We start from the raw sequence: 26,268 nt of genomic DNA on the forward strand, positions 1-26,268 counted from the left end.
GTCCAACATCGTCGGATTCATAATTCGTTTATATATATATATGCCACCAACTCTAAAGTAGAAGATCGTATATATATATATATACACTGAAATGGAAAAAAAAAAAAAAAAGATATCATGTGGGCTATTTAAGAGTAGATTCAAGAACTCCAACAATATTTGGTGGAAGGAGAGAGCATGCAGGAGTCAGGACACCTTCAATTCCATAGTCTGCCTGCCCTTTCATCAATCAGATGACTACTTTTCAACGTCTTTGCACCAAAAGCTCATAGGGGAACAATGTTGCCGCAATATCCATCGCACTAATGATTTGTGGCGCGCTATTTGCAACGAGTTTGCAATTCGTCGCCAAATTTATTGCAAATCTCATTACATCAAAAATTTGCCACAAATGCTACCACAAAATACATTTATAGCAAAATTACAACAAATTTGTGACACGATGTGAAGACTTGTTGAAATGCGGATGTTGTTAGAAACTGCCCGTAAACTTAACCCAATTTGGGACAACATTCAACCATCACAAAATAAAGTCACATACCACTTGTCTAACAACATTTTATGAAATTTTAGGATTTAATGAGGAACTTGTCCCTCTGTCGCAATACCAAGGGCTGATGCAAATTTATCACGACAGTAATAATTATATAACTAGTATATTATTTTTTCTTCCGTTGCAAGTCTGTCGTAAATATCAATGCATATAGACTGTATCCTCTCATTTGTATTCCATGCTTCTGCACTAACATTTCAACGCATATAAGTCTCTATGAATTAAACTTCAATTTTATTAGGCATTATATATTACATCAAATTTGGTGCTATATTTTAATCAACATCATGTGTAAGGTGGAACGGACGATGTATCTTTAATTAGGTAAGAATTTAAATGTATTTCGTAGTTTAATATTATATACGTTGTGGCTAGTTTCAAATTAAATATCTTGTGTCTTAACCTAAATAATTGAACAGTTTTATTATTTTCTTGAAATTATATACATGTTATATTTAATTATATTGTGGTTTCATTTTCTAGAAATGGATGGTGCAAGTTAAGTATTTATGATATTCTATTCTGATAGTATAATTACCACTTTAAACAATTTACAAAGTTGTGGTAATAAAAATAATAGTTACAGGTGTTACCCCACGTCCAATACAGCGAAGGAAGAAAATTCTAAAACAATTATGAAATTAGAATAAAATATAAATAACACAAATTATTGAATCATGAGACATAGTAAAAAGGCTTTCGTCTGATGAAACATTAGCAATATGGAAATAAAGTTGTCATCAAGCTTAAAGTTCTAATTATCCTCAGCAATCACACCAGTGAACTTTCAATCTGTCTATATAATTATAATAACAATGCATCATCTACGTCAAGTGATAGGTTGGTTTCTGTCAAAAACACAAAGAAGAAAAGAAAAAAGAGGAGAATAGAAGAGAAAGAAAGAAATAAAGAAAAAGGAAAGAATTGATCTTCATTATAAGATATAACACCTGAATAAAACGAAACATCATAAAATATTTTCACCAGTGTTGTCCAATTCAGCCAATAATATTATAATAACAGCCGGTGCAATCGAATATTACCTGATCTTTTACCTATGCATATAAATTTGAAACAAGTAAGCAGCCCAACAGGAAAATTCTTACCAAACTAAATTTGATCGAACCAAACCAATCATATAGGTGTAATACACTTATCATGTGACCAATCACTTTCTCTAAATTATACACCAACACGACGCAAATGTATTACACTTACTATATAACTTGGTTCAAATCTGACCAAACCAGTCTAAATTAGAATTTTCCTATTTATATATGTCGTCAACCCTATAGTAGAAGATCATGAATACTTAAATAGGAACAAAACCAATATCATGTGGGCTAATTAAGAGGTCATTCAAGAACTCCAACAAATTTGGCTGGAAAACCAGGTGGTTTGGATCAGGACCACCATCACTTAAAATTACACCGTGTGCCTACCTTATCTATTCATGACTATAAATCAAGAGTACTTTTGAGTAACCAACCACGTTTAACCAAAATTTTAACCATCCCCTTCAATAGAAAAAGGACTCTTTCGTCCTGTGAGTGGCGATCCAGCAGATGCCATTTCATGCTCAAGAACTCTCTGAGTTACTACTACCATTTATATGATCTAACTGACGATCATTATTGCATGTGATCTCTTTGCCGGTATCACAATATCCTGGACGCGTCACACAGAGCCAAGTTCTCAAAGACTCGCTACTAACTTCTCCTGCTAAGGGTATATGCCACCACCCCTTCTCGCTTTCCTGAATATAAGAAAATGTGTGAACTGTTTATAGAAGTAATTGCGATCACAACTCGCAACACCACATTAGAAATTAAAGTAAGAACTTAATCGGATGCTGCAAAACAAATATGGAAAATGCATAAGCACCCTTCTCAGCGAATCTCGATAGAGGTATTCACAAAGGCACAGGTTACTACCTGGATGACAAGAGAATATGAAGGGGGCATCGTAAGTTTCAGATTGCCTTTCATGAATGTATATCTGACCTGCAATATGAAGGAAGCCACATCAGTTGAAAAACTAAACTTGAACTCTATCAGAATGCATAAGTCTAAAAACAAAAACACATTTGATATGCCAAAATTGTCAATTTGTGGACTCTGCAGGTTCGAGATACCAAAATATCGTGTCACCTGGTTTATATCCACCCAACTGATCTTATTATTGCAACCCATGCACTTCTTTGAGGGGCGTCAAGACTTTGAAAATGTCAATTAATGCAGATACGATCCTTAAACCATTATTCTACCTTACAACTATGGGTACAAAAGGAACTAACAATACACACAAATGCCATTCTGCAAAATGATAAACTTCCAGATAACAGAAATAATATCATCACATTACTTTTCCACACAACTAAATTCCTACCGCACCAATCTTTTACAACCATGCAAGTATCTCTATACAGCAATCAAGCCACCATGGTCAGAAGCACAACATGTCACTAGTGAGATTTTAACATCGCTGACAGTTAATGGTGAACAAGACTATACAACTTCAAGAAACATAAAATAGGAAGAGTCCAGTTCTCAAGAATAAGTTCAATGCATCATAGATTTACTCTTCCAGTAAAGACCCAGTTAACATAAAACTCATGAAACTCAGAGCAGAATAATGTCGAGTGGAAAAATATACAAGGAACTGATTGTTGCCGAGTCTTTCTACGATGCATACTGCCTGGGTATATCAGCAATTCTCTACTGATTATTTTAGCATAAAACTAATTCATAGTTCAGCACTCAGAAAAGATTTCTGAACCGAAATGCAAATGTGATGAATTCTTCCAAAAATGGGTATGTTGCATTTTCAACAGAAGTTCTCAATCCTGCAGCCACATCGCAAAGTTTTATTGAATATTTACTTTTTGTGATTTAAATCACCAGGTTTGAGCAAATCTATGAAGATCTGTTATTAATAAAATCTTTCCATGGACTGTATTCCATAGAAGAGAGTAAAGGAAAGCAATTGCACCATCTCAATGATTATAGACACAAACATTAGGGAGAATCCGGGACAGAAAACAGAGACCAAGAGAAATAATATATATATATATATATGTCTCTACCTGATGTCTTTCTTTCCATCTGAAGAAAAAATTGCTACCAAGCAGCTCAAAAATATGATCTCTCATTTCATCATTTGTCACTAACAAGCACTTTAATTTTACAGCAGCATATAGCCAATACCTGAATTAAAAAAATAGCAACCGGAAAGGTAATAAAAAGGAGGAATTACCAGAAAAATTAAGCATTTTCCAAAGCGATTTGTAACATGCACATAATTCAAAGCAACAGAAGTAATCTTCAGCTGTAAAGAGTGAGTAAATGCTAACCATAGAGCTGCATCAGGAATCAAAAGTAATTTCTATTTCTGTACTAATTACTTTCTAATAAACACAGAAGGCGTGTGAAACAGTAGAAAACTATTGTAAAAATCTATCACATAGCTTAACAGAATATCTGGAGTCATTTCAAAAACACAATAAAAGGACATAGTCATACAACATTCATAAGGCTAAAGATTTACCAATCATCATTCGATCCATATGGTGTTCCATACAACAGTCCTTGGTCAGTCCATTCCTCAATCAGTTTTCTTTTAGAAACATCCTCAAGAAGTGACCGGATGCGCTTCTTATGCAACACAACAAGTGGCCATTTTTGGCTGCCTTTATGCACTTCTTTCACGACATCATCAAGCTGCTCTATAAAAATTTGTGAAGGGAACAAAATGAGCTGTGGATATCTTTTCAATTTAACTTCAGCACAAAACAAAAGGGGACACACAAAAAGGTCAAGATTTAGAACCTGTGCAATACTGAAACCGCCCTCTGCAAAATTCTGTTGGTACAGTCCAACATTTGCTCCATCGACCACACTTTCATATTCAGAATGTTGATCTAGCCAATCCTACAAATATTATTTGTTCAAATTGTTGGAATCCAAGGATATCATAAAAGAATTTATATTGTCATGTATGTTGCAAATATATAAAATACAAATTGATTTATTACAGGTATCTTTACATGGATTCATAGTTCAAATTTTTATATGCATAGATGATATCGGAACAAGGCAAGTGTCTTCTCATTTTCCTTTTGGAAAGTAGATGGGCTTACAATTTTAGAGGATGAAAAAATTTATCTGACCTGAAATTCCTTAAAATTTGATTGAACTTCTCTTTCCATTGCCAAAGAAGCAACTGATTGGGCAAACTTCTCAGTCTCAGCTCTATCAATATCGACACAAACCAACTGCTCACGACAAGCACAACATCTTCCATCTGAGGTGATACTCGATCTCCGCAGGACCCACTCACCCTTACCAAGCCACCCAAGTCCATGCCATCCACCTCCATTCTTCATAATGGCCTCCTTAACCTGATCCTGATCCAAACTAACTAATTCCACCTCAGCTGCCTTCTTCCCTCTAAACCAACTCTCTATGATTTCCATTGTTGACTCGTCAACCCCTCTTAGTGTCCTCAGTTTATGCAAATACTCATAAACCTTGTTCTCCCTCCCTGTCTCCACGCTCACCTTCAAAAACACGAAATAGATAAAATAATTAATTAGTACTAAGATGTCCTTGACTTTTTCATACTATAACAATTCAGGACTTCACATTATGGAGGACAAAAATTGAGAATATTAAAAAAGTAAATCTAAGAACATTTCAACCATCATAGAAGCTACAAGTTTGGAAGAAACCAAAAAAACAAAGTAAGATCAACAGTAAAACTAAGAGGCATCATGCATCTTTGGGCCAATGAATACAAACTCTTCCCCTCCAATATTTCCAAATGGCAACCAGAAATGCACCAAACAATTTACCATAACAAATTAAGAATTTGCAAATAAATGTAACTCATGACAGGACCATCAGAATCGATACAATGGTCACTGACAAAACTCTAGGCCAAAACAATTCACAATCTCTGGAATTTAAAACATAACCACAATCTACAATGCAATCATAACAAGTTGGGCTTCTGAGAAATTCACACCAAGAAAAAGCTCTCACCTTTAACAAAGCAGCGAGCTCGGGTTCCTCTAAGTGCAGCCCCACGGATTTCACATGCTCCTCCACTTCATACGCCTTATCCGCCTCACCACTACCACAAAAACAAATCAGTGCCGGCGCATAAGTCCTGAGCTTCGGCGCAACCGCATAGTTCTTCACGCTCTTCGCAAGCTCAAACGCATAGTCACCGTCGCCTTTCGCCGCCGCCAGCCTGGCCATAGCCGTGAGCGTCGCCTCGTTTGGCTTGAAATTTTCCTTGTTATGGTGGTGGAACAAGTTGAACCCGAAATTGATGGCGGAATCCCGGGTTTCCGGGTTGGAAAGGGCGTTGGAGCATATGTAGAGGAAGGAGTTGAGGTTGTTGAGGGTGAGAGTTGGAGAGGCGGAGGATTCATAGAGGGAGACCGCGGCGGAGAAGTCTTTCGTTCTGGAGCAGAGGTCGAGTGTAGCCCGGAACTGGGCTTCTGGGGTCAGCTTCTGCTTCTTCCGCCGCGTGTTCTGGTGGTTCATGGTGGCGGTTTCGGCCCGGAATGTCGTATCGGTGTTGAGGACTACTGGAAAAACCCTAATTTTACCAATGACAGTAACCCTGAGTGGAGGGTTATAATGCTGTCCGCCTCTAATTTTGAGATTTTAAGATTTAAACTTGATAAAATTGTTTATCTGCTTGTCAGCACTAAATAATCACTTTGTAAGTATTATTAAACTTATATAATTAAATCTTTTTATTAAATTATATATCAATACACTTATTATTTAGTTAATTTTATTCAAAATAAAACTTCTCATATATTTATTGCAAAAAATATTTAAATGTTAGATATATATTGAAAAATTTGGAATTCCATGAAACAATTATCATCATTGTCAGTTTTTGGGTAAAGTGAAAACACCCCCAAGGTATGAGGTTATTGCACTTTATACCTCAATTTTTTTTTTACACCTCCCCAACTAATATTTTGATTTTATTACATTTTGCATTTTTTGAGTAATTATGGTAGAATATTCCATTGGTGCACACATCTAAGGGCAATTTAATTGTAAAGGTTAAATGCAGATAATGGATATCAATATTTACACAAGAAGCCGTTTCTTGATAATAGAGGGAACTCTATCAAGGCGTGGGTAGAACTAAATTTTTTTAGCTCCATGATTAGTTTTCGAAAACGCATTAAGCTTCACTATTTGCCATTTTTTAAGGTGATCAGTTCACTCTCCATATATTAATTATCATTTTAACAATATATATTATTATTGCCTCAATTATAAATAAAGTATACGTGTTAGTATAATAACTAAATGGATTAATTATATTTTGTTATTCGAACTATAACTGTTTTTACACGTTGGTATCTAAACTTTGTTTTGTATCAACTTACCATCTTAACTTTATAAAATTTTGCACTTTGTCATTTATACCTGTTTTTTCACCAAGTCTTTTGACGAAATAACATCACATGCAATGCACATGTGATATTTAAAAATTGTGTGATGTGATATTTTTCACATATGCACATGGATGAAAGCAAACCTTAAAAATACTAAATGTAATTTCTCAAACCATCAGGGATTTACGTGTAATTATATAAATTCTCTTGAGAGAAGAGTGTAATTATACTATTTTTTTTATTAAAACAATTAAAAAAAATTCATATATGACACGAGATGTACCCTTAAAATGAATTATGAATGTGATGCACATTGCACACCACATCACGTCCTCAAATACAGACAAAGCTCTCCACTCTATATATACTACACGCACGAATCAGTTTCCAGACAACTTTCATAAATCACGCAGTACTCTACTAATCAAAATCACTCTTCCTAGCTATCCAAATGGAGCTCTGCAGCATTCTCCACTTTCTCCAAAACAAAACCATTCTTCTCACTGGAGCCACTGGCTTTCTTGCCAAGGGTCTGTCTGTCTCTCTCTCTCTATTAATTCTTGCAATTAATTTCCATCCGTATACATTAATTATTAATGAATCACTTTCTCTCTCATCCCCTCCCCCCCCCCCCCCTTCTCTCTATATATATGTGTGCATGCAGTTTTGATTGAGAAGATTTTAAGAGTTCAACCAGAGGTGAAGAAGCTTTATCTTCTTTTGAGGGCTGCAGATTCCGTCTCTGCTTTACATCGTTTCAATACTGAGGTACCTAACACCTCTCCAATTTCCATCCCATCATTCATTTGATTTTATATATATACATATATTAGATATTATCGTACAAAATACATAAAATACACATTGGCATCATCATATTTAATTAAATTGTGGTTGGATGTGCATAGAAATAACATGAGGTAGAGATTCATAATGACAATGTCTTTGATCAGTAGCGTTTTTGGACTTAGTATATGTGTTATCTTTTTAAGTAAAAAAGAAAAAAAAACAAAAACAAAAAAGGCCTAGCACGAGTTGATGGGTGACTTAAAGTTAAAGCCTGAATTATTCCTTTGAATTATGAGGTAGCATGCAGTTGACATAGACTAGCAGAGTGACACCACCAACTTTGTTGCCATCAGCGACTACCAAAAAGCGTGTTCTCATCATTTGTTGTCTTCCTCTCCTTTGTTGAACCAATCAGTTCCTCAAATAGAATAGGGGCACACTCTTGTGAATTTTGGGGATGTCATACCCAATCGTCGCCTGTCCATGATGATTTAATCACCACCCACACCCTACGTGCAGTGACGTATTTTCATACCTTTATTAGATTATACATAATAAAAATAAATAAATATCATTATCCGTTTGATTCGATATTGTCGGTCAGATTTATTGATATAATAATTCTTGAATGAAGATACATCATGTAAATCCCATCATAACAAAATATCTATTAAATGACAATAATTTCTGTTCCATCATAATATAATTATCAGCATTAAGAATTATATATAAATGATTATAAGCGACAACAAAATATTACTAGCTACAAAAATATTATAGGTATACACCACATATTAATAGACGTTGGATCAGACATGCTCAATTATATACATGACCTTTTAATAAAAGAAGATAGGAATTGCCCAAAAAAAAAATCATAAAAAAGTACTGGGGATATATATATATATATATATGTTGTAAATGTAATAACATGAGAATGACTTGTGATGTGAAATTAAGGTGATGGGGAAGGAGTTGTTCAAGGTTGTCAAAGAGAAATATGGGGCAAATTTAAATTCCCTAATCCAGGAGAAGGTTACTTTGCTGGCTGGGGACATCACTCGTCATAACTTGGGATTGGAAAGCTCCACTTTGGAGGAGCTGTTTGGACAAGTGGATATCCTCATCAACTTGGCTGCATCCACCGATTTTGATGAGAGGTATTCAATTGTTATTTCCTTTTATATAATTAAGTAGTTTGGCTGATTCAATCAAAATTGGACTATATATGTGTTGATGGGGTGACAATTTTAGCAAGTTTGGATAATGTTTTCCACCATTTCGGTGAAGATAAAGAGATTTTTTTAGTTGAGATAGTCACGACGTCAACAACATGTATTAAGTGACAAGAAACTTTTATTTGTTTTTGTAAATAAATGGTTATTAAATAGTAAAGTCGCCAAGTTAATCCTTTAACTCTATATGTCACCCAAAAAGTAGTAGATTGTCTATTTAAGCGGGAAAAGTATTCTTTTATGCGCTAAATATATCTAATTTTAATTTTAATCCGATAATTATGTCTATTTTTGTTTAGGTCCAGTAGCTTACGAAATTGCTTACTTTTAATCCTCTGACAGATTTTTGGACAATTTTACCCATATGAGTGCATATGGACTAAAACTGCCTTTCAAAAGTTGCATAGGGGTAAAATTGTTCGAAAATCTGTCAAATGACTAAAAGTAAGCAATTTCGTAAGTTATTGGACCTATACAAAAATGGACATAGTTATCGGACTAAAATTAAAATTAGATATACTTAACGGACTAAAATAATACTTTTCCACTATTTAAGCTAATGTTATTTATACTTAACCAAAAAAATTGCTACAAAAGTAATATAGTAAAACCTTTATAAATTAATAACATTGGGACCATGAAATTTTATTAATTTAGAGAGATATTAATATATTGATAAATTAATATTTTATTAATTAAAATAGAGACTTTTTAAATTCAGCAAATTTAGTACATATGTATTGGAAATAAATAAATTCATATATGTTTCATTAATTACATTCATGCATCAACCAATTCTTTGTAACTAATTAAATATATTCATGTATAATATCAATTCGTTGTATACAATTAACTATTATATTCATGGACGCGTGTATCAATTCATTTGAATTACTTAAATATACATATTTACATTAATTCATTGCACTTAAATAACTATTATAGCCAATTAAATATATTCATCCATGATAAATGAAACATATACTATATAAATCTCAATATGAAAATAAAATAATTCATAACACCCAACCATGTCTTCTCATCTAAAAGGCACCGCAAAATCATCTATGAATGATCAAATGCGTAAAGCATTACAAACTTCATATTTTAGCAAATTACCATACTATTTATAATTGTAATATTTATGAATTATTAATTTAGAGTTTTAATGGGACCTAATATTTATAAAGGAATTTTTCAAAAATTATTATCTTATTATCTTATCGAATTTGATGATTTTTTACAAATGCCCAAGTTGGGACCCAAAGATTTATCATTTTAGAGAATTTATTAATTTATAAAGGTTTTACTATATAGCGTGGTATTGGAGAAAGAATAGATTATTAGCAATAAAAAAAATTAAGTAATAATATATTAAAATTGTGACTATTGTACATATATATTAACAGTAATTTTTATTTTATCACTGTAATGATTTCATAGTTTAATACCAGTAATATTTATTTGCGTAAGAGTTGCCAGTAGAGATAATCAATATACTAACAAGTTTTATCAAAGAATTAGCTAAAATATAGTGCTGCAACTTCGGTAAATACGTAGGTTTGTAATCGCACAATTTTCATGTGAGAATTAATTGCTTATGCAACTAAACGTTTCATAGCATTCATGACAGGTAGTGTATATTACTTGAATGGAATAATTATTTATTGTTTATTACATTTATTTCATTTCGACAGGTACGACGTTGCACTGGGAATCAATACAATTGGACCTGCGAACGTCTTCAACTTTTCAAAGAAATGCAGTAAACTAAGGGTGTTCCTTCACGTATCAACCGGTTAGCATAGAATTCTTTGCTGATAAACTACATAACTATTCGTTCTCTCTTTCTCTCTCTCCCCCGTCTCTATATCATTAACCACGACTGCATGTCTAACGATTATCGGTCGTTCGTTTTTACGAACAAGACTAAAATATTAATTACAGCTAAAACTTGTAATGGTTTAACCAAAATTATAAAATTGTGGACTTTTCAGCATATGTGTGTGGAGAGAAGGAAGGTGTCGTCCTTGAGACGCCATTTAAACTGGGTGACACACTCAATGGGACATCTGGACTGAATATTGATATGGAGAAGGCATTGGTTGAGGAAAAATTAGAAGAGCTTCGAACAACCAAAGCCTCAGAAAAACATATTACATCGGCAATGAGGGACTTAGGTATTCAAAGGTTTGTTAATTATCGCTTATGCTTTTTATTTTTGTTGCCCGGTATTTATCGATCGTTTGGCTGAACTTATAAGCTATTTAAACAATTTTGTAAAATACTCAAGAATTTTAAGATGTAGTATACTAAGACAAGATGTTTTCATTGGAGAAATTTTGCGTCTCTACTTATAAATTCGTCTGTAATAAGAATTTTGAGATTGGAGTACTTGGACTGTGATTGTTTGTGATCTCATCTCATCTTAATGAGAAAAAAAAAAAAAATCAGATGGACAAGTTTGGTCGAGATGAGAATTTTTTTGGATTTTGTGATTGGATATGAGATAAAGTGAAAAAATTTTGACCCAGACGGGGTTTGATCAGACCTAAACCAATTATATGTTCGTAATACACTTATTATGTAACTGTTGTATAGTTCAAGGAAAGCGGCCAATGACATGACAAATGTATCATACTTGCTATGTGATGGTTTGAGTAAGAATTTTTTGATAAAATTATAATTAAAATAGTGTAAAAGGTGTTAAAAAAGAAAGAAAATGTAATAATTATAGACAATTAGAAATAATTTTCTTTAGAGTAGTAAAATGTGTTTGATATATTCTTTTTTCCTAATGAGAAAATTAACCTACAACCACTACCTAACTTGGTCGGACAGAGTGATATGAGATACGTCTGGATGGTTAAGTTCTTTTAGAAAAGTAAGTAGATGCAACATGATCTTAATTTTATAAAAAAGATATTTTTATCATAAAACTATAAATTTATAATTTGCAATTTACAGCTTCTTATATTAAAAAAAAAATAAAAATTCAAATCGGTTGGTTGATCAGATTTATTTAATTTGAATCCTAGTAAATAATAATAATAATAATAATTAAAGATTAGTAATGTTGAATTTGCAAGTGATGTGACAGGGCTAGGAAATATGGATGGCCTAACACATACTCTTTCACAAAAGCAATGGGAGAAATGCTGTTGGGGCACTTGAAAGATGATAAAACGCCTCTGGCTCTGGTAATAATTCGGCCTACCATTATTACCAGCACTTTCAAAGAACCCTTCCCTGGTTGGCTTGAAGGTGTCAGGTACTTTTGTTTCTTCCGTCTACATGTATTTCTTGATTTTGATATTTAAAATTATTAATATATTAATTTAGTTCTAGAGTTGCATGTATTTAATCAATGTATAAAATTATCTTCTTCTTCTTTTTCAATTAATTTCACATGATATTACAGAAATATTGACAGCTTTATTGTTGGATATGGAAAAGGCAAAATGACATGCTTTCCTGGGTGTCCTCAAAGTATAGTAGACTTGGTGAGTGGCAATAACTACTACTCTTTCTTGTTTATCTTGGGAACAGTATTCGCATCTATTTAATTTAATTATTTATACTTGTATTAAAGAAAATGACTGGCAATGTAAAGTAGATTGATCTAGATTGTTGATCGACATTGTTGATGGTCGAGACGGAAATGATATTTTAATTATTTTCGACTTTCGACGCTCAAAAATATTCTTAATGAATGCTGTAAAATTGTTTATTTTTTATAAATTCAAAATTTTCATATCTAACTGTAAAATACATATGAAATATGATAAGTTACTCGTTTTATTAATAATAATGGGTAAATAAATTTTGCAGATTCCAGCAGACATGGTAGTGAATGCTATGATCGTGGCAATGGCAGCCCATGCCGATGAACCAATAGAGATGATTTACCATGTGGGATCTTCCATTCCAAACCCGGTGTCGTATCGTTGTCTTCAAAATTATGGTCATCGTTTCTTCACCGAGCGGCCGTGGATTAACAAGGACGGCAAGGCTGTTGTTGTTAGAAAGGGGATAGAGTTGGGAACCGTGGCTAAGGTTAAGAGATACATGGAGCTGCATTACTTGATTCCTCTTAAGGTTAATTTGTTTTCTTGGATACCAAAAATTCGATATTTTGCTAATACTATGCTAAGTATATTTGATGTTGATGATTCGGGTGTGTAGATACTAAGTATTGTAAACATAGCAAGCTGCCAATATTTCCGAGGAACATATGTTGATCTTGCCCGAAAGGTGAAGTTCTTGATGCGGTTAGTAGAACTATTCAGTCCCTATGTCTTCTTCAAGGGAGTGTAAGTAATCTTTCATCAATTATGCTTGTTATTTTATCTAACTGTATGTATTATACTTATTTTGTAATTGGTGTAGTTTGATTAAACTTGATTTGATCAAAAAAATTTCCTTCGATTTTTGCAGATTTGACGACACGAACACAGAGAGATTGAGAAGGTGGGCAACAGGAGAGAATGAGAATGAGAATGAAATGCTGAATTTTGATCCAAAGAGCATTAACTGGGACGATTATTTTATGTACACTCATATTGCTGGAGTAGTCAAATACGCTTTCACAAGGTGATCTAATGGAGAAGGATCATATATATATATATATATATTTATATATATGACAGTAGGAGGGGTTATTACTTATAAATAATGATGCCTGCCCATGTATTATTAATGTTGTTAAGACATATATTACATATTTGTTAATTTCTAGATCTTATTAATGTTGTGAAGCTTTTGGTATGAAGTTAGTTTGGGGGCGTGTCTGGATTTGGAATTCAATATATACAGTGCCCAAATTCTGAAAGAATCAAAATGCCCAATTCAGTAAAGTTGTGTACCTTTTCACACTGCAATCTGCTCCTTTTTGCTCCAGCCAACTTCACCGCTTGGATCATGCCATGTGTGCTTAGTTAACATGAGCCAAATTACACCCCTATGAATAGGCGTATTTTAGACTAAATAAGTTTAATATAGTAAAATAAATAAATATTACGGGAGTATTGTATCTTTCAAGAGAATTAAATTTTTAGGCAAAACTGCTATCCAGAATAGCAGCTTTACCAATTTTTCAACACCAAGCGGTTGGCCTTGGGAATTTTATAGAAACTCTGTTCCATGAAAATTTAAAATAAAAAGAAGATATTAATTTTTAAATTATTTGAATAACTTTAATTTAATGTATCTATTTAAATTTAAGAGTGTAAAGTGCATTTAATTCTTTTATTTAAATTTCATATGCAATTTTCTCGTCATGAATTTTTAGATAGAAATTTTCTATTTATGATTTTCACATCATAAAAATCTTTGCATATCTTTTTTATTTTGAAATTAGCAAAATTATCCCATTATCTATAAAAAAAGAATAAATCAATCCTACTCATTAAAAAGCTAAACATGAATAAAAAATTAATACGAAATTAAATACATGCATACTCCACTGAAAATCAAATTAATGATTTGAAATAAAAGAATTTAAAATCTATTAATATTAAAAAAAATTAGAGTTAAATGATTTTGAAATACTTGGAGTTTAGAAGTAACTAAACAAATTTATATAAAAAAAATGTTATTAAATATTTGAAAAATCTTCTTGAGATTCAGATAATGTTGCAATGGAATGAAACAAATAATCACATATCTCAAACAGAACACAAACTTAAAAGTCAAAAAAATTTTGACAAGTAAATGAATGCCGACATAAAACGCCAAGATTCACACACCAAATGACGTCCCATCCCCATCACAAACGCTTGTCTTTGTCATCGACACTTGAATAGAGACAAAACTCATCTACGCAAACAGCGATCGCTTTCCCAAACTTGCAGCCTGCAACAGCGGTGTCGACATCATCGCAAGTAGGTTGCTCGACATCATGCGTCGCGCTGTCTGTAATCCCCATCCGATCCATTGCACTTCTCGTTTAAAACGTGCAGAATGTGATTTTTCATATATCTCCATTAATGCCGTACCGGTCGTCGACAGTAGAATAAATGCATTTATAATTATGCCCTTTTGCGTGTGTGTTAATTAATTTCCAGGAGTAGAACACTCAGTTTGCCACTCATCACGCAACTTGCTTTTTTAAGGGCTTAAAAATTGACTCTCTCTAAAACTTGTGAATTCTAAAAGGTAATCATCATAATTAAACAAACCCACCAAAACTATTAAAGTTGATATGCTAGCTGTTTTCATCTTTATTCAGCGCCGCTTATTTAAAGGATTTGGCGGCCGTGTAGTCTTTTGTTCGTTTTTCTTTAACGTTATATATGTGACTCAATTCAAATCTCATTGAGTGAAATATTGTTCGTGTTGAATTGATATAAGTTTCATAATTCTGTTACGAAAAAAGGCCTTGCAAGAAAAAGAAGATCTTGAAATTTATAAATCATTCAAACTCATCATTTGCAATCAATGTAAAACGATTACCTACATCTGTTGAAATGGAACATAAATTACACAATAAATTGAGCAGCAATACATTTATTAGATTAGATCGATATATCAATATTTGATCACATAAGGGAAAAAAAAATACTAATTGGCTATAATATTAATGACTATGATTAATATTATAGTAAATAACTATTATTAACTACAATTAAATAAAATTAATATAAAAAGTTTTTCTATCATAAAATAATTATTCGCCGCGGCTAATTAAGAAGCACAGTCAAAATATTTGCCGTGGTCTTTAGCCATAGCGAATATTTTAGCCACCTTTGCAAAAACATGGCTAACAACCGTTGCATAGTCATAGTTGTCAATGATTATTTGCTACGGTTATTTATTATTAAACATGTCAATTAGCCATAAGTAAATATAGTCTCAATATATCAATATAACTGAGGATAGTGAAATTTATTACAATAAAGTCATATAAAGTGAAGAAAATGTCCAAATCTCATGTGGGACTCAAATCCAATATTTTAATTTTTTGCTCATAAAACCTCAATTTTAATCATTAAATTAAGACATTATAAATAAATATATAAAATTTACGATTTATGTACGTTTTAAAAAAAATATTTTTCACACGTGATGATGTGTATATATATATATAATTCTATTAAAAATGTAATTAATTACTAATTAAGTAAATTCATACGTCTGTTTGGAAAAAGAGAAAGAATGTTGTTGCAATGTATTCATTCCTAATATTACAAGTTTATTAAAATGTGGACACTGAGACAATATCAAAAGATTATCACGACTTTTAACTTTTTCACGCATGAGGTTTGTTAGTCGTAATGATAAGTAAGTTTCACATTTATAATTAACAAATCAATGATATATGATTCTTTTTATGATATGACAATGTTTTGATCTCAAAGATTGTGTCGGCATGCGATCTTCGTGTTTCTCCATCAAATTAAATTCAAATCCAACCTCATCCCTTTTAAACTATATGGACATGGTTACGTGCCATATGACACTTTACATCATTGTTGATAATGATAAAAGAAAAAATGCCATACATTTGTGTAGGTATATGTATTAATTGAACAATAATAATTTTAATTTATTACAATAATTTTTCAGATTAATTTAAAACGACAGACTAGTATTTAGTTGTTGGTATTAACAATTAGTAGTTAATACATAATGTATCGTAATAATTTGATGATAATTAAGAATTATCAATATGACCACTTATGATTCAACTTTTATTAATTAGCAACAGCAGCATAAATATTAAAGAAACATTTTCATTTTCGATTTAAAAAATATATATTTTTCAGAAAATTCTGTGTGCTCTCGTAGAACTAAATATTTATACAGATATAATTATACAAAAATGAAAAAAAATAAAAATGACAGAGGGAGTGAGAGAGAGAGAGAGGGAGAGAGAGAGAGAGGTGCAAGTTGCGGGTAAGAATGAAATTTGTTTGAGGAAACGCACTGGCACGTGCATGTACTTGTTTTGCACACAGTCAGTCACACGCGACCACTACACACAATGCACTAAGGCATGACGTAATCCACTCGATTTTTTTCTTTCTTTATTTGGCGCACGCGTTTTTCATGCCTATTTACCCGTTTCCCCCACGTGCTTTTCTGTCCAAATCCCAATTTCATTTCCCAGTATTCAGAAATTATTATACATTAATTACATAATTATAAGATATAATTTTTTGATTAATTTAAATTCAATTAAACTTAATTATTATATTATTTAAATTAAATTCCAATCCAAACCATTTAAAATTATACTTACAGCATAACTTATTACGTCTTATGATATAATTAAGGAATAATTATAATTTTTTTACTAAAATTTGATGTAATTATACATAGAATTTATGTAGTTTGAGAAATTGCATCTAGTATCCATCATATGTGCTTTCGTATAACAAATTAATCTATTCATTACTAATTTATTGATATTAACTAAAAAAAACAATTGATATATACATTCGATTACTAACTTATTATAGATTAAATAATTTTTTCGGATTAAACTACCCTTATAATGGTGAAAATATACATCTTCATACGCATTAACACGCGAAAACATATGAAGATAATTTGATCATAAAAATATTTATTTGACCTACAATAATTAATTCATTCGAAGTAAATACTAATATAAACAAATTCGATAAATTTTAATTAATAAATAGACTAATTTATTAGATGAAAACAAATCTCAAAAGTGTTAGATGTAAATTTTTAAATTATGAAAGATTTACATATAATTATATAAAATTATAGTGTGTAATTATTTTTATAATTAATAAAATATAATTTGAATAAAAAGAAATTAGCTAGCAGTCTATTCACAATTAGACCACTAACCTAATTTCCCCTAGCTGTCAATAACTGAAACAAAATGAATCCCGAAATTCCAGGCCCCACTGCACAACAGCACAATCGAACAATATAAACTCACTGCCCACCCATTCTTCTTCCTCATTCTCAGTCTGCCCTCTCTCCCTTTCTCTCTCTAAAACTTTGAACATCTCCTCTGCAAATATGGCTTTTGAAGCTTCTCTCACATGGCTATTACAACTGAGTTTTGGTTTCTTCTTCTTCACTTTTACAGCGTTGTTCTTCATCCTCTCAATCTTGGGTTTCTTCCTCAAGTTGAAGCCTTGTTGTAGCTGTGAAATCTGCCAGAGCTTTCTTACTTCTAGCTGGACTCTGGAGTACAACAATCTTTGCGATTGGTACTCCCATCTCCTGTCCAAATCGCCGACGGGAACGATCCACGTTCACGTCCTCGGCAATGTCATCACAGCCAATCCGGAGAACGTCGAACACATGCTCAAAACCAGGTTTGATAACTACCCAAAAGGGAAGCCCTTTTCGGCTATACTCGGCGATCTTTTGGGCAGAGGGATTTTCAACGCCGACGGCGATTTGTGGAGGTTTCAGCGGAAAATGGCGCCTCTTGAACTCGGCAGTGTCTCCGTTAGATCATATGCTTTTAACATTGTCACGACGGAAATTGAGTCCAGGCTCATTCCTCTACTCTCATCCGTTGCTGATAAATGCAATAACGATTCGTCGGGTTCTCTGGATTTACAAGACATTTTGCGACGGTTTTCGTTTGATAGTATCTGTCGCTTTTCCTTCGGACTGGACCCTGGCTGTCTGCGCCTCTCACTTCCCATCTCGGAATTCGCGGCGGCTTTTGATCTCGCTTCGAAACTGTCAGCGGAAAGGGCAATCACTACGTCTCCGATGATATGGAAACTGAAAAGATTCTTCAATCTGGGCTCTGAGAAACAGCTGAAACAGGCGATTAAATCTGTGCACGAGCTCGCAGAAGAGGTCATTAGGCACAAAAGAAACAACGCCGTCCACGACTCGTCTCATGATGACCTTCTGTCTCATTTCATATGCACGACAGACGACGATATTTTTCTCAGGGACATTGTGGTCAGCTTTCTTTTAGCAGGGCGGGACACAGTAGCCTCGGCGTTAACCAGTTTCTTCTGGATACTGAGCAAAAACACTCACGTTGTTGAAAAAATCCGCGAGGAATCAAACCGTGTAATGGGCCAAGAAACTGAAAAAATGGTTGAATTTGCTCAGCTTCGGGAAATGCATTACTTGCAGGCGGCGGTGCACGAGAGCATGAGGCTGTTCCCGCCAGTGCAGTTCGACTCCAAGTTCTGTGAGGAAGACGATGTTCTTGCGGATGGTACGTTTGTTACGAGGGGTACTAGGGTTACATACCATCCATATGCAATGGGGAGGATGGAGCGGATCTGGGGTCCGGATTGTCTTGAATTCAAACCCGATAGATGGTTGCGGGGTGGGGTTTTTAAGCAAGCGGATCCGTTTAAGTATCCGGTGTTTCAAGCGAGTCGTAGGGTTTGTTTGGGCAAGGAAATGGCTATAGTGGAGATGAAAACTGTGGCCTTGTCTTTGATCAGGCGGTTCGATATCCAAGTAGCTATGGCTCGCGCTCCGACTTTCATGCCCGGTTTGACTGCCACCCTTAGGGGTGGACTGCCCATCGTTGTCCGAGAGAGAAAGCATTAGCTGTTGGTACATATAATCTGATATACAACACATGCATGTGTTTGATACGAGTAAAAGACCACAATTAATATTAAAAATTGGAGCAAGGAGCAGAAACTGATGGTGAAAAGAGGCTGTCGAGATTGCAAATTAACAAAGAATGAAATTCAGGCCAACAACCATTTCATTGAATTGCCACCGCCTCGATCGTCTCATTAGAAAAAATGAAATCTTGGGTCCAAACTCAGATTCCCTCCTTTTTCATCATCGAAAATGAACCACCAAAGAATCAAATTTTAGGATCGATCAATTATGGTGGTTGGTGGTTAGTTTTCAAGAATCTTGTAATTATTATCGGCGTCTCGTGAGCAAGTTCACACATCGTCATAATCATCATTAAAGAAATGAAATGTTGGCATTACGGCAAAATACATGTGGGGAGTGGGGTGTGTAAGATGCAATGTATTTGTGTTGAATATATATATATGTCTCATTCACTTGGACTTTATCGCTTAAATTCGTGTTAATATGTATATTTTATTTGAGCCCATGGATAAGGCGGGTACCGCCCCACGTTTCAAACCTTAGGGCTTCATGTGATTTGTCCAAATCTTACTACTCGTTTTGAGTTATAGGGATTCGAGTCTTTATATTCTATACTTTGCACTTTGCATCAAACATCATACTTAATTTGATCTCTCCCTGTTTATGTTGGGTAAACTCAGACATTTAAGCCTCATCTCCTTTGCAGGGTTTCGTAATTAAATTTCCAATTTACTTAAGCACTTGTAGATCTACTCTTCTTAAAATAGATAATTAGATCCTTATTACACTTACATTATACTAACACATTTTTTTAATTATGAAGTGATATTTTATTATCCACCGTATATATGTTACGTGTATAAAATCGTCTTCAAACATATATATATAATTTATTTTGTTTATATATTCCGTTTGTATGTTAAATAAAATATGAAGGTAAAATATCATTTTGAAGGGAAAAAAAAGAGATTCTAATATAGAAATTATTTTTATATATAATGTGTATATATATATATAATTAAATATGAAACATAACATTACCAAGAAGCAAATATTCTTTATAGCACATGTAATAAATCATTTATTTCAGATGATAGTGATTGATTAATTATATATATAATTTCCTATTTCGAAATCCAAAAGGAATGGGCGCGAGGGTAATTTGGACTTCTATATAGCGCATGTGATCGCATGCTTAAAATTTTAGACTAATCTGATTAAATTTAATTAATCAAGTACGATGTATAAAATAATCTAAGTGTGAATTAGTCAACCCTGGAATTTCAGTGGACGAATAATATTAATTATTATTATAATCTCATTAGTTGAACTTGAGAAATTATTAATCCACCGCCGCCCATTTGGCCCTATTAATTATTATAATAGAATTAGTCAGTGATCATTATTGAAGGCATTAATAATATATGAATTTATTAGTATATTACAATTTTCTTCAAGTTTATCATAATTACTACCCAGATTAGCCATTATTACATATATTAATTGGACTTAATCATTAATTATATATCAGAGGTGAAAATATATATATATATATATATATATGTGTATATTTATATTGCAATTAATATATTTTATGGCTGAATTATAATATTGAAACCATACACATCGTCAATGACATAGCATCAGAGTCGGGAACATGTATATATATATTGTAGGAGTAGGACTAGCTAGGAAATCATTAAGAAAATTTAATATTTGTTAAATTAACGACTAAGAGGTGGTCAGTTCGAGTCGTACATATATAAGTATTTAGTTTATTCTAAAATAATTTATTGATTGATTTAAAAATATAGTAAATTACTATCACCTTTCCTGATCTTTGGGATAATTATGGGCTATATTACTCAGTTATGGCCCATGCTACACATATGGGCTATATTACTCAATTATGGCCCAATTGGTTGGGCCGTAGTTGGGTAGAAGAGTCCCTTTTTTTTCTTTTCGGCCTTGTCAGTAACTTTTACTGTTGCTAAATTTTAAAGTTGACATGCATGCATATACTATATAGTAATTAATAAATAAAAATTTATTAGAACATATATATAAATAATAAGCAGTGAATAAAAAATAAATTTTGTAGAATTTAAAACAATGTTTCTAGATGTATTGAGGTGTAGAGTTTATTGATTTTTTTTTTATTTACTTAAACAGAGAATTATTATTAGAAAAAATATTGGATTGAGTTCTAAACCTCAGCAGTCAGGGTAATTTAGCTTAAAATATTATTATACAAATTTTGAATAATAAATATTTTAATTTTGATTAATTTGTTGGATTTAAAAACTTAATATTAATCATTTTATAATAATTATTCAAATATTTAAGAAAAAGATATTAAACAAAAAAAAAAAAAAGAGGAAGAGAGACCTTATCTACTTTAAATCCTCTGCTCCCAGAATTTAACAGCCAAAAACAACTCCTCAAAAGCACACACAACAAAAACAATGGCAGTTACTGCAATGTCGGTGAATCAATTCATCTCCAATTCGTACTCTTCTCGGCCTTCCGGCGGACTCCGTTGGTCGAAGAGGCCGAGCCGCCGTGTGGTGCGGTGCTGCGAGACAGCTGTGGAGGTAGCGGAGAAGAGGAAAACAGTGGTGAAGAATGGGAATGATTCGCTCGAGATATGCAGAGTGCTTAATGGTATGTGGCAGACCAGCGGCGGCTGGGGTAGAATCGACAGAGACGACGCCGTTGAGGCCATGCTTCGGTACGCCGACGCTGGTCTCTCCACCTTCGACATGGCGGACCACTGTATGTAATTTTACTTATCTGCCCCTTCTCCCTCATAAAATAGAAGAAGAGGATGGATATTGTGTGGCGAGAAGAGGCAGTATAATCTAATCCAGTTTAATGCGCAAAATGATCTTCTTATTTACTTGTCGCTTTGCAACATAAATACCTATGGTGGAGAATAGAGGGCTGAGTAGGGACATAAAAATAGATTGGCTAAATCCAGTTCCAGACCTTTTTGCTTTCTTCTCAGTCTGGCAATGGCAGCAACTGCCAACAACTCATGGAATTTATTTACTTTCAGTTCAATCAAGAGGAGTGCTAAGTATAGTAGACTAATTGGGAAGGGCAAAACGGTTGCAAGGCCATTTGTATGCTTGTTAACTGATGATAAGCAGCGAGTTGTAGTGAAAAATGGAAAAGATTCACTGGACATTTGCAGAGTGGTTAATGGAATGTGGCAGACTAGTGGTGGTTGGGGCAGAATTGATCGAGACAATGCAGTCGAGGCCATGCTTCGATACGCAGATGCTGGACTTAACACTTTCGATTTGGCTGATATATGTAAACCACCTCATGTAACTGTGATTTGCATAATTTCTGCTATTATTTGATTTATGAGCACCAATGCATTGTATTTAGTGGCAGCATAATTGGTGAACTCTTTTGACAACTACTGCTAGTGAATAGAATCAGAATTTTTATAGGAGTATCGTAAGCCTGAAATTAAAATTGCTGTATCTTGAATACACTTATGAATGAGGGTATTCTATAGCTAGGCATTCATGTTCCTTATTCAACATTGTTTGTTTAACAGATGGACCTGCTGAAGATCTTTATGGTATTTTCATTAACAGAGTACGTAGAGAGCGCCCACCGGAGTATCTGGAAAATGTCAGGGGGTAAGGGCCCACTGCCAACTATTTTGGTGTCTTTGAAGAAATTAGAGAATTTTAGTCACTAATTCTGTGACTCTACATAAAAAACTGCTTTTGTGATTTTTCTCCTGCAATGCAGTCTTACTAAATGGGTGCCTCCACCGGTCAAGATGACTAGTAGCTTTGTTCGCGAGAACATTAATGTCTCAAGGAAGAGAATGGATGTTGCCTCTCTAGACATGCTTCAGTTTCATTGGTAATGGGTTTATACATGTCCTCTCTCTAAATTGCAGTTTGGAGAAGTCTAATATGGATGTAATGTTGGTTAAAACTATTACTTGATTGCTATGTTTATGTTCTCTGAAAAAAAGAAAATAGATATGTGGTACTGACCATCTATCATAAACATAAAGAGAGGCCAGATTTATACTAGCTCAAGCTTGTCTCTTTCGTTTGTTCTTGACAACCAAGTTTGCCTCCTTGATGATCTTCCAGTAGATTTTAATCATTATTACCTCATCCTTACTGCAGGCAGCTTAAATCTGTTGAAAGTAGGAAATCATCTTAGAAAATGCAAAGATAAACAACAAAGCCCCTTGGTAGATTTTGCAGAACCCGCTGGAAGGTCATTGCTAAGTTGTACCAAAATTAGTCACCACATGATATAACTACCAAATTTTGACAGTAGGTGCTCCATCTCTAAACTTGTAGGGAAAGGTTATTCACCACATGATATATATGCGAACAGAAGTGAGAAGCTGGGGTGTTGGGCCATGTGACCCACAGGCCTAAGCACTTTGTTAAGCCTTTTAGCCCTAATAAGGTTGTCATCTAAAGATCTCTCTGTGTCTTTCTGGTATACAAATGAACTGGAAACTATTTCTTATCTTTTTGGAGTATTAGGATATAAGTTATTTGATTGAATTTTTTCGTTATTACTCAACTAGGTGGGACTATTCAAATCCTGGCTACCTTGATGCTCTTAAACACCTTACAGATTTGAAGGAAGAAGGTTTGTCTGTATCCAATTGTCTGTGAATTATAATAATGGAAGCCAAATTTCTTGATTAGACTGGATTACTTCAGCAATTGGCATGCAGGTAAGATTAAGACAGTTGCTTTGACTAACTTTGATACGGAGAGGTTGCAAAAGATTCTGGAGAATGGGATTCCAGTTGTTAGCAACCAGGTAAGAGATTTTTCTTGGTTGTTTTGGATTTCATCTTAAGCTTTGTGCAGTCCCATAATGTTTCGTGTTTCTTCAGGTACAACATTCAATTGTTGACATGCGCCCTCAACAGAAAATGGCAGAGCTTTGTCAGCTCACTGGAGTTAAACTTATAACGTACTAATTCTCTCTCTCCCTCTCTTCAACTGCAATTTTGTTTGGAGGGACCTTTGCTTTGTCGAAGTGAAAATATGCTGTGGGAGACACGTTATATGATGTAGTCCTTGATTTTGAAGTAAAACATGTTCTGATTCTGGTATGCTATGAAGTTGGTCTGTTAATTGGATATAAATGCTCGATGTTGCTGTTTACATCTTACGTGTTCTATTGCATCAACTTGACCTGGACTGAAACAGTAGATCTTAGGAGCAGCAGAGTGCTTCTCATGGACATCACCCGTAGCTCATGTTCCTAGTGTTTTCTTTGAGTAATAATCATTTGCTACTGCACATTTTGATTTGCATGCTCTTGTAACTAGATAATGTCCGCATTAGACTGCTCTGAGCTTATTGTTGCGCGTTCCCTTAATTAAATGCCTCACAGCAATTTGTCCGCAGATACGGAACAGTGATGGGTGGACTGTTATCTGAAAAGTTCCTCGACACCAACTTAACAATTCCTTTTGCTGGCCCTCCACTGAATACTCCTTCACTGCAGAAGTACAAAAGGGTAAGTCTCCAGATTGCACAGATCATGCAATCATGAATAATGCTGTTCCCATGGTATGGGGAATCTCAATTAGATGTAAATGATTTAGTTCTATTAACTACTCAGTAGTGAAAAGAATATGTAAAATTTCACGTAGTAGCTACTATCATCAAAAAAATTTGGCTTGCTCAAACTTATTTAAGCAGTCAAATATTCTAATTAATAAAGCTTTGAAAGTGGCTCCAATGAATAGCACCCAGCACATTTTTTCTTGAGAGAGCTGCGAGTCAAAGATTATTAGTTACCTTTCAAGACTCTTTATGTAACTGCTGGTTAACACCTTTTTGTCCAAAAAAATGCAGATGGTTGATGCCTGGGGGGGATGGAATCTTTTCCAAGTTTTGCTTCAGACCCTGAAAAGAGTAGCTTCCAAACACGGGGTTTCAATTCCCGCAGTTGCTGTGAAATACATCCTAGATCAGGTCAATTGTTGCATAAGTTCTTTTATGCATCACAAGTAGATATTTCTTTCTTCATGCCCCAATTTTTTTCTTTTAATTTTGTATTGTTTGTGATAACATTTTGCCGTAACACTTGCCACATTGCAGCAAGCTGTGGCAGGATCAATGGTAGGTGTCAGGCTTGGTCTCGCGGAACACATCAAAGACACCAATGCTATCTTTTCCCTTGTTCTTGATGAAGAAGATGTAAGCAGCATATTGGAAGTTTCAGAGAAAGGCAAAGATCTCATGAAAATAATCGGCGACTGTGGCGATGAGTATAGACGCGTGTAAAGCTGACTGCATGATTTGATATATGTTTCTGAATCACCCATATTTGTAGCAAAAAGTGTTTTTTTTTTTTTTTTCCGTCAAAGAAACGTGTTCATGTAGCATCTTGTTTTTCTTTGCTTATTGATGATATCCAAATGTAAAACTTTTTGTCCGAACCAAGTTCGAAACCTCCAACCAATCATATTACGAGAATTTTTTTATTTGAACCAAGTTTGACCATAACAAACTAATTACCATGCAAGTATTATTGCATTTATCACATTACATGGTTTTCATACACTAATTACATGTAGGGTATCCTGCATTTACTATGTAGTTATCTATAGTTTGGCTAAATCAATGCAGACTATGTAATTGGCATACGAATACAATTGATCAATCTTATTAAATTATTCAACAAAATTGTCATCTTATGGT

At 33.7% G+C, this 26,268-nt stretch overlaps 4 protein-coding genes across 8 annotated transcripts; 3 read left to right on the forward strand and 1 right to left on the reverse strand.

The window, feature by feature from the left end:
* Nucleotides 1-1,845: 1,845 nt before the first annotated feature.
* Nucleotides 1,846-6,210, reverse strand: PRORP2 (proteinaceous RNase P 2). Of its 4 annotated transcripts, none has more exons than XM_011090566.3 (7): nt 5,596-6,209; nt 4,722-5,111; nt 4,381-4,482; nt 4,100-4,272; nt 3,639-3,759; nt 2,488-2,556; nt 1,846-2,309 (listed from the first exon to the last, which is right to left on the reverse strand). In XM_011090566.3, the coding sequence occupies exons 1-7, from the start codon at nt 6,103-6,105 to the stop codon at nt 2,133-2,135; spliced, it is 1,542 nt and encodes a 513-aa protein (XP_011088868.1). In that variant the 5' UTR covers nt 6,106-6,209; the 3' UTR covers nt 1,846-2,132. The 4 variants fall into 4 exon arrangements, 2 of the variants coding, with proteins under 2 accessions (XP_011088868.1, XP_088741586.1); XM_088885460.1 differs by lacking the exon at nt 1,846-2,309 and adding an exon at nt 2,358-2,405 and having other exon boundaries at nt 5,596-6,210; XR_016067554.1 differs by lacking the exon at nt 3,639-3,759 and having other exon boundaries at nt 2,172-2,309.
* A 1,147-nt stretch (nt 6,211-7,357) lies between these two features.
* LOC105169997 (fatty acyl-CoA reductase 3) lies at nt 7,358-13,764 on the forward strand. Its single transcript, XM_011090564.3, has 10 exons — nt 7,358-7,513; nt 7,648-7,751; nt 8,733-8,932; nt 10,705-10,805; nt 11,005-11,197; nt 12,108-12,278; nt 12,429-12,510; nt 12,839-13,105; nt 13,193-13,320; nt 13,445-13,764. Exons 1-10 carry the CDS (start codon nt 7,435-7,437, stop codon nt 13,602-13,604), a joined length of 1,485 nt encoding a protein of 494 aa, XP_011088866.1. The 5' UTR covers nt 7,358-7,434; the 3' UTR covers nt 13,605-13,764.
* Nucleotides 13,765-17,926: 4,162 nt separating this feature from the next.
* Nucleotides 17,927-20,007, forward strand: LOC105169996 (cytochrome P450 94C1). Its single transcript, XM_011090563.3, has one exon. It carries the CDS (start codon nt 18,008-18,010, stop codon nt 19,523-19,525), a length of 1,518 nt encoding a protein of 505 aa, XP_011088865.3. The 5' UTR covers nt 17,927-18,007; the 3' UTR covers nt 19,526-20,007.
* A 1,956-nt stretch (nt 20,008-21,963) lies between these two features.
* LOC105169995 (NAD(P)-linked oxidoreductase superfamily protein) lies at nt 21,964-26,057 on the forward strand. 2 transcript variants are annotated; one of them, XM_020696574.2, is made up of 10 exons: nt 22,184-22,324; nt 22,608-22,867; nt 23,121-23,205; nt 23,321-23,437; nt 24,129-24,193; nt 24,282-24,370; nt 24,447-24,526; nt 24,967-25,078; nt 25,420-25,539; nt 25,666-26,057. In XM_020696574.2, the coding sequence occupies exons 2-10, from the start codon at nt 22,759-22,761 to the stop codon at nt 25,849-25,851; spliced, it is 963 nt and encodes a 320-aa protein (XP_020552233.1). In that variant the 5' UTR covers nt 22,184-22,324; nt 22,608-22,758; the 3' UTR covers nt 25,852-26,057. The 2 variants fall into 2 exon arrangements, with proteins under 2 accessions (XP_011088863.1, XP_020552233.1); XM_011090561.3 differs by lacking the exon at nt 22,608-22,867 and having other exon boundaries at nt 21,964-22,324.
* The last annotated feature ends 211 nt before the right edge of the window (nt 26,058-26,268 follow it).

The sequence above is a fragment of the Sesamum indicum genome, linkage group LG9, assembly GCF_026168435.1.
Source record: "Sesamum indicum cultivar Baizhima isolate 11 linkage group LG9, ASM2616843v1, whole genome shotgun sequence".
NCBI classification, from domain to species: Eukaryota; Viridiplantae; Streptophyta; class Magnoliopsida; order Lamiales; family Pedaliaceae; genus Sesamum; species Sesamum indicum.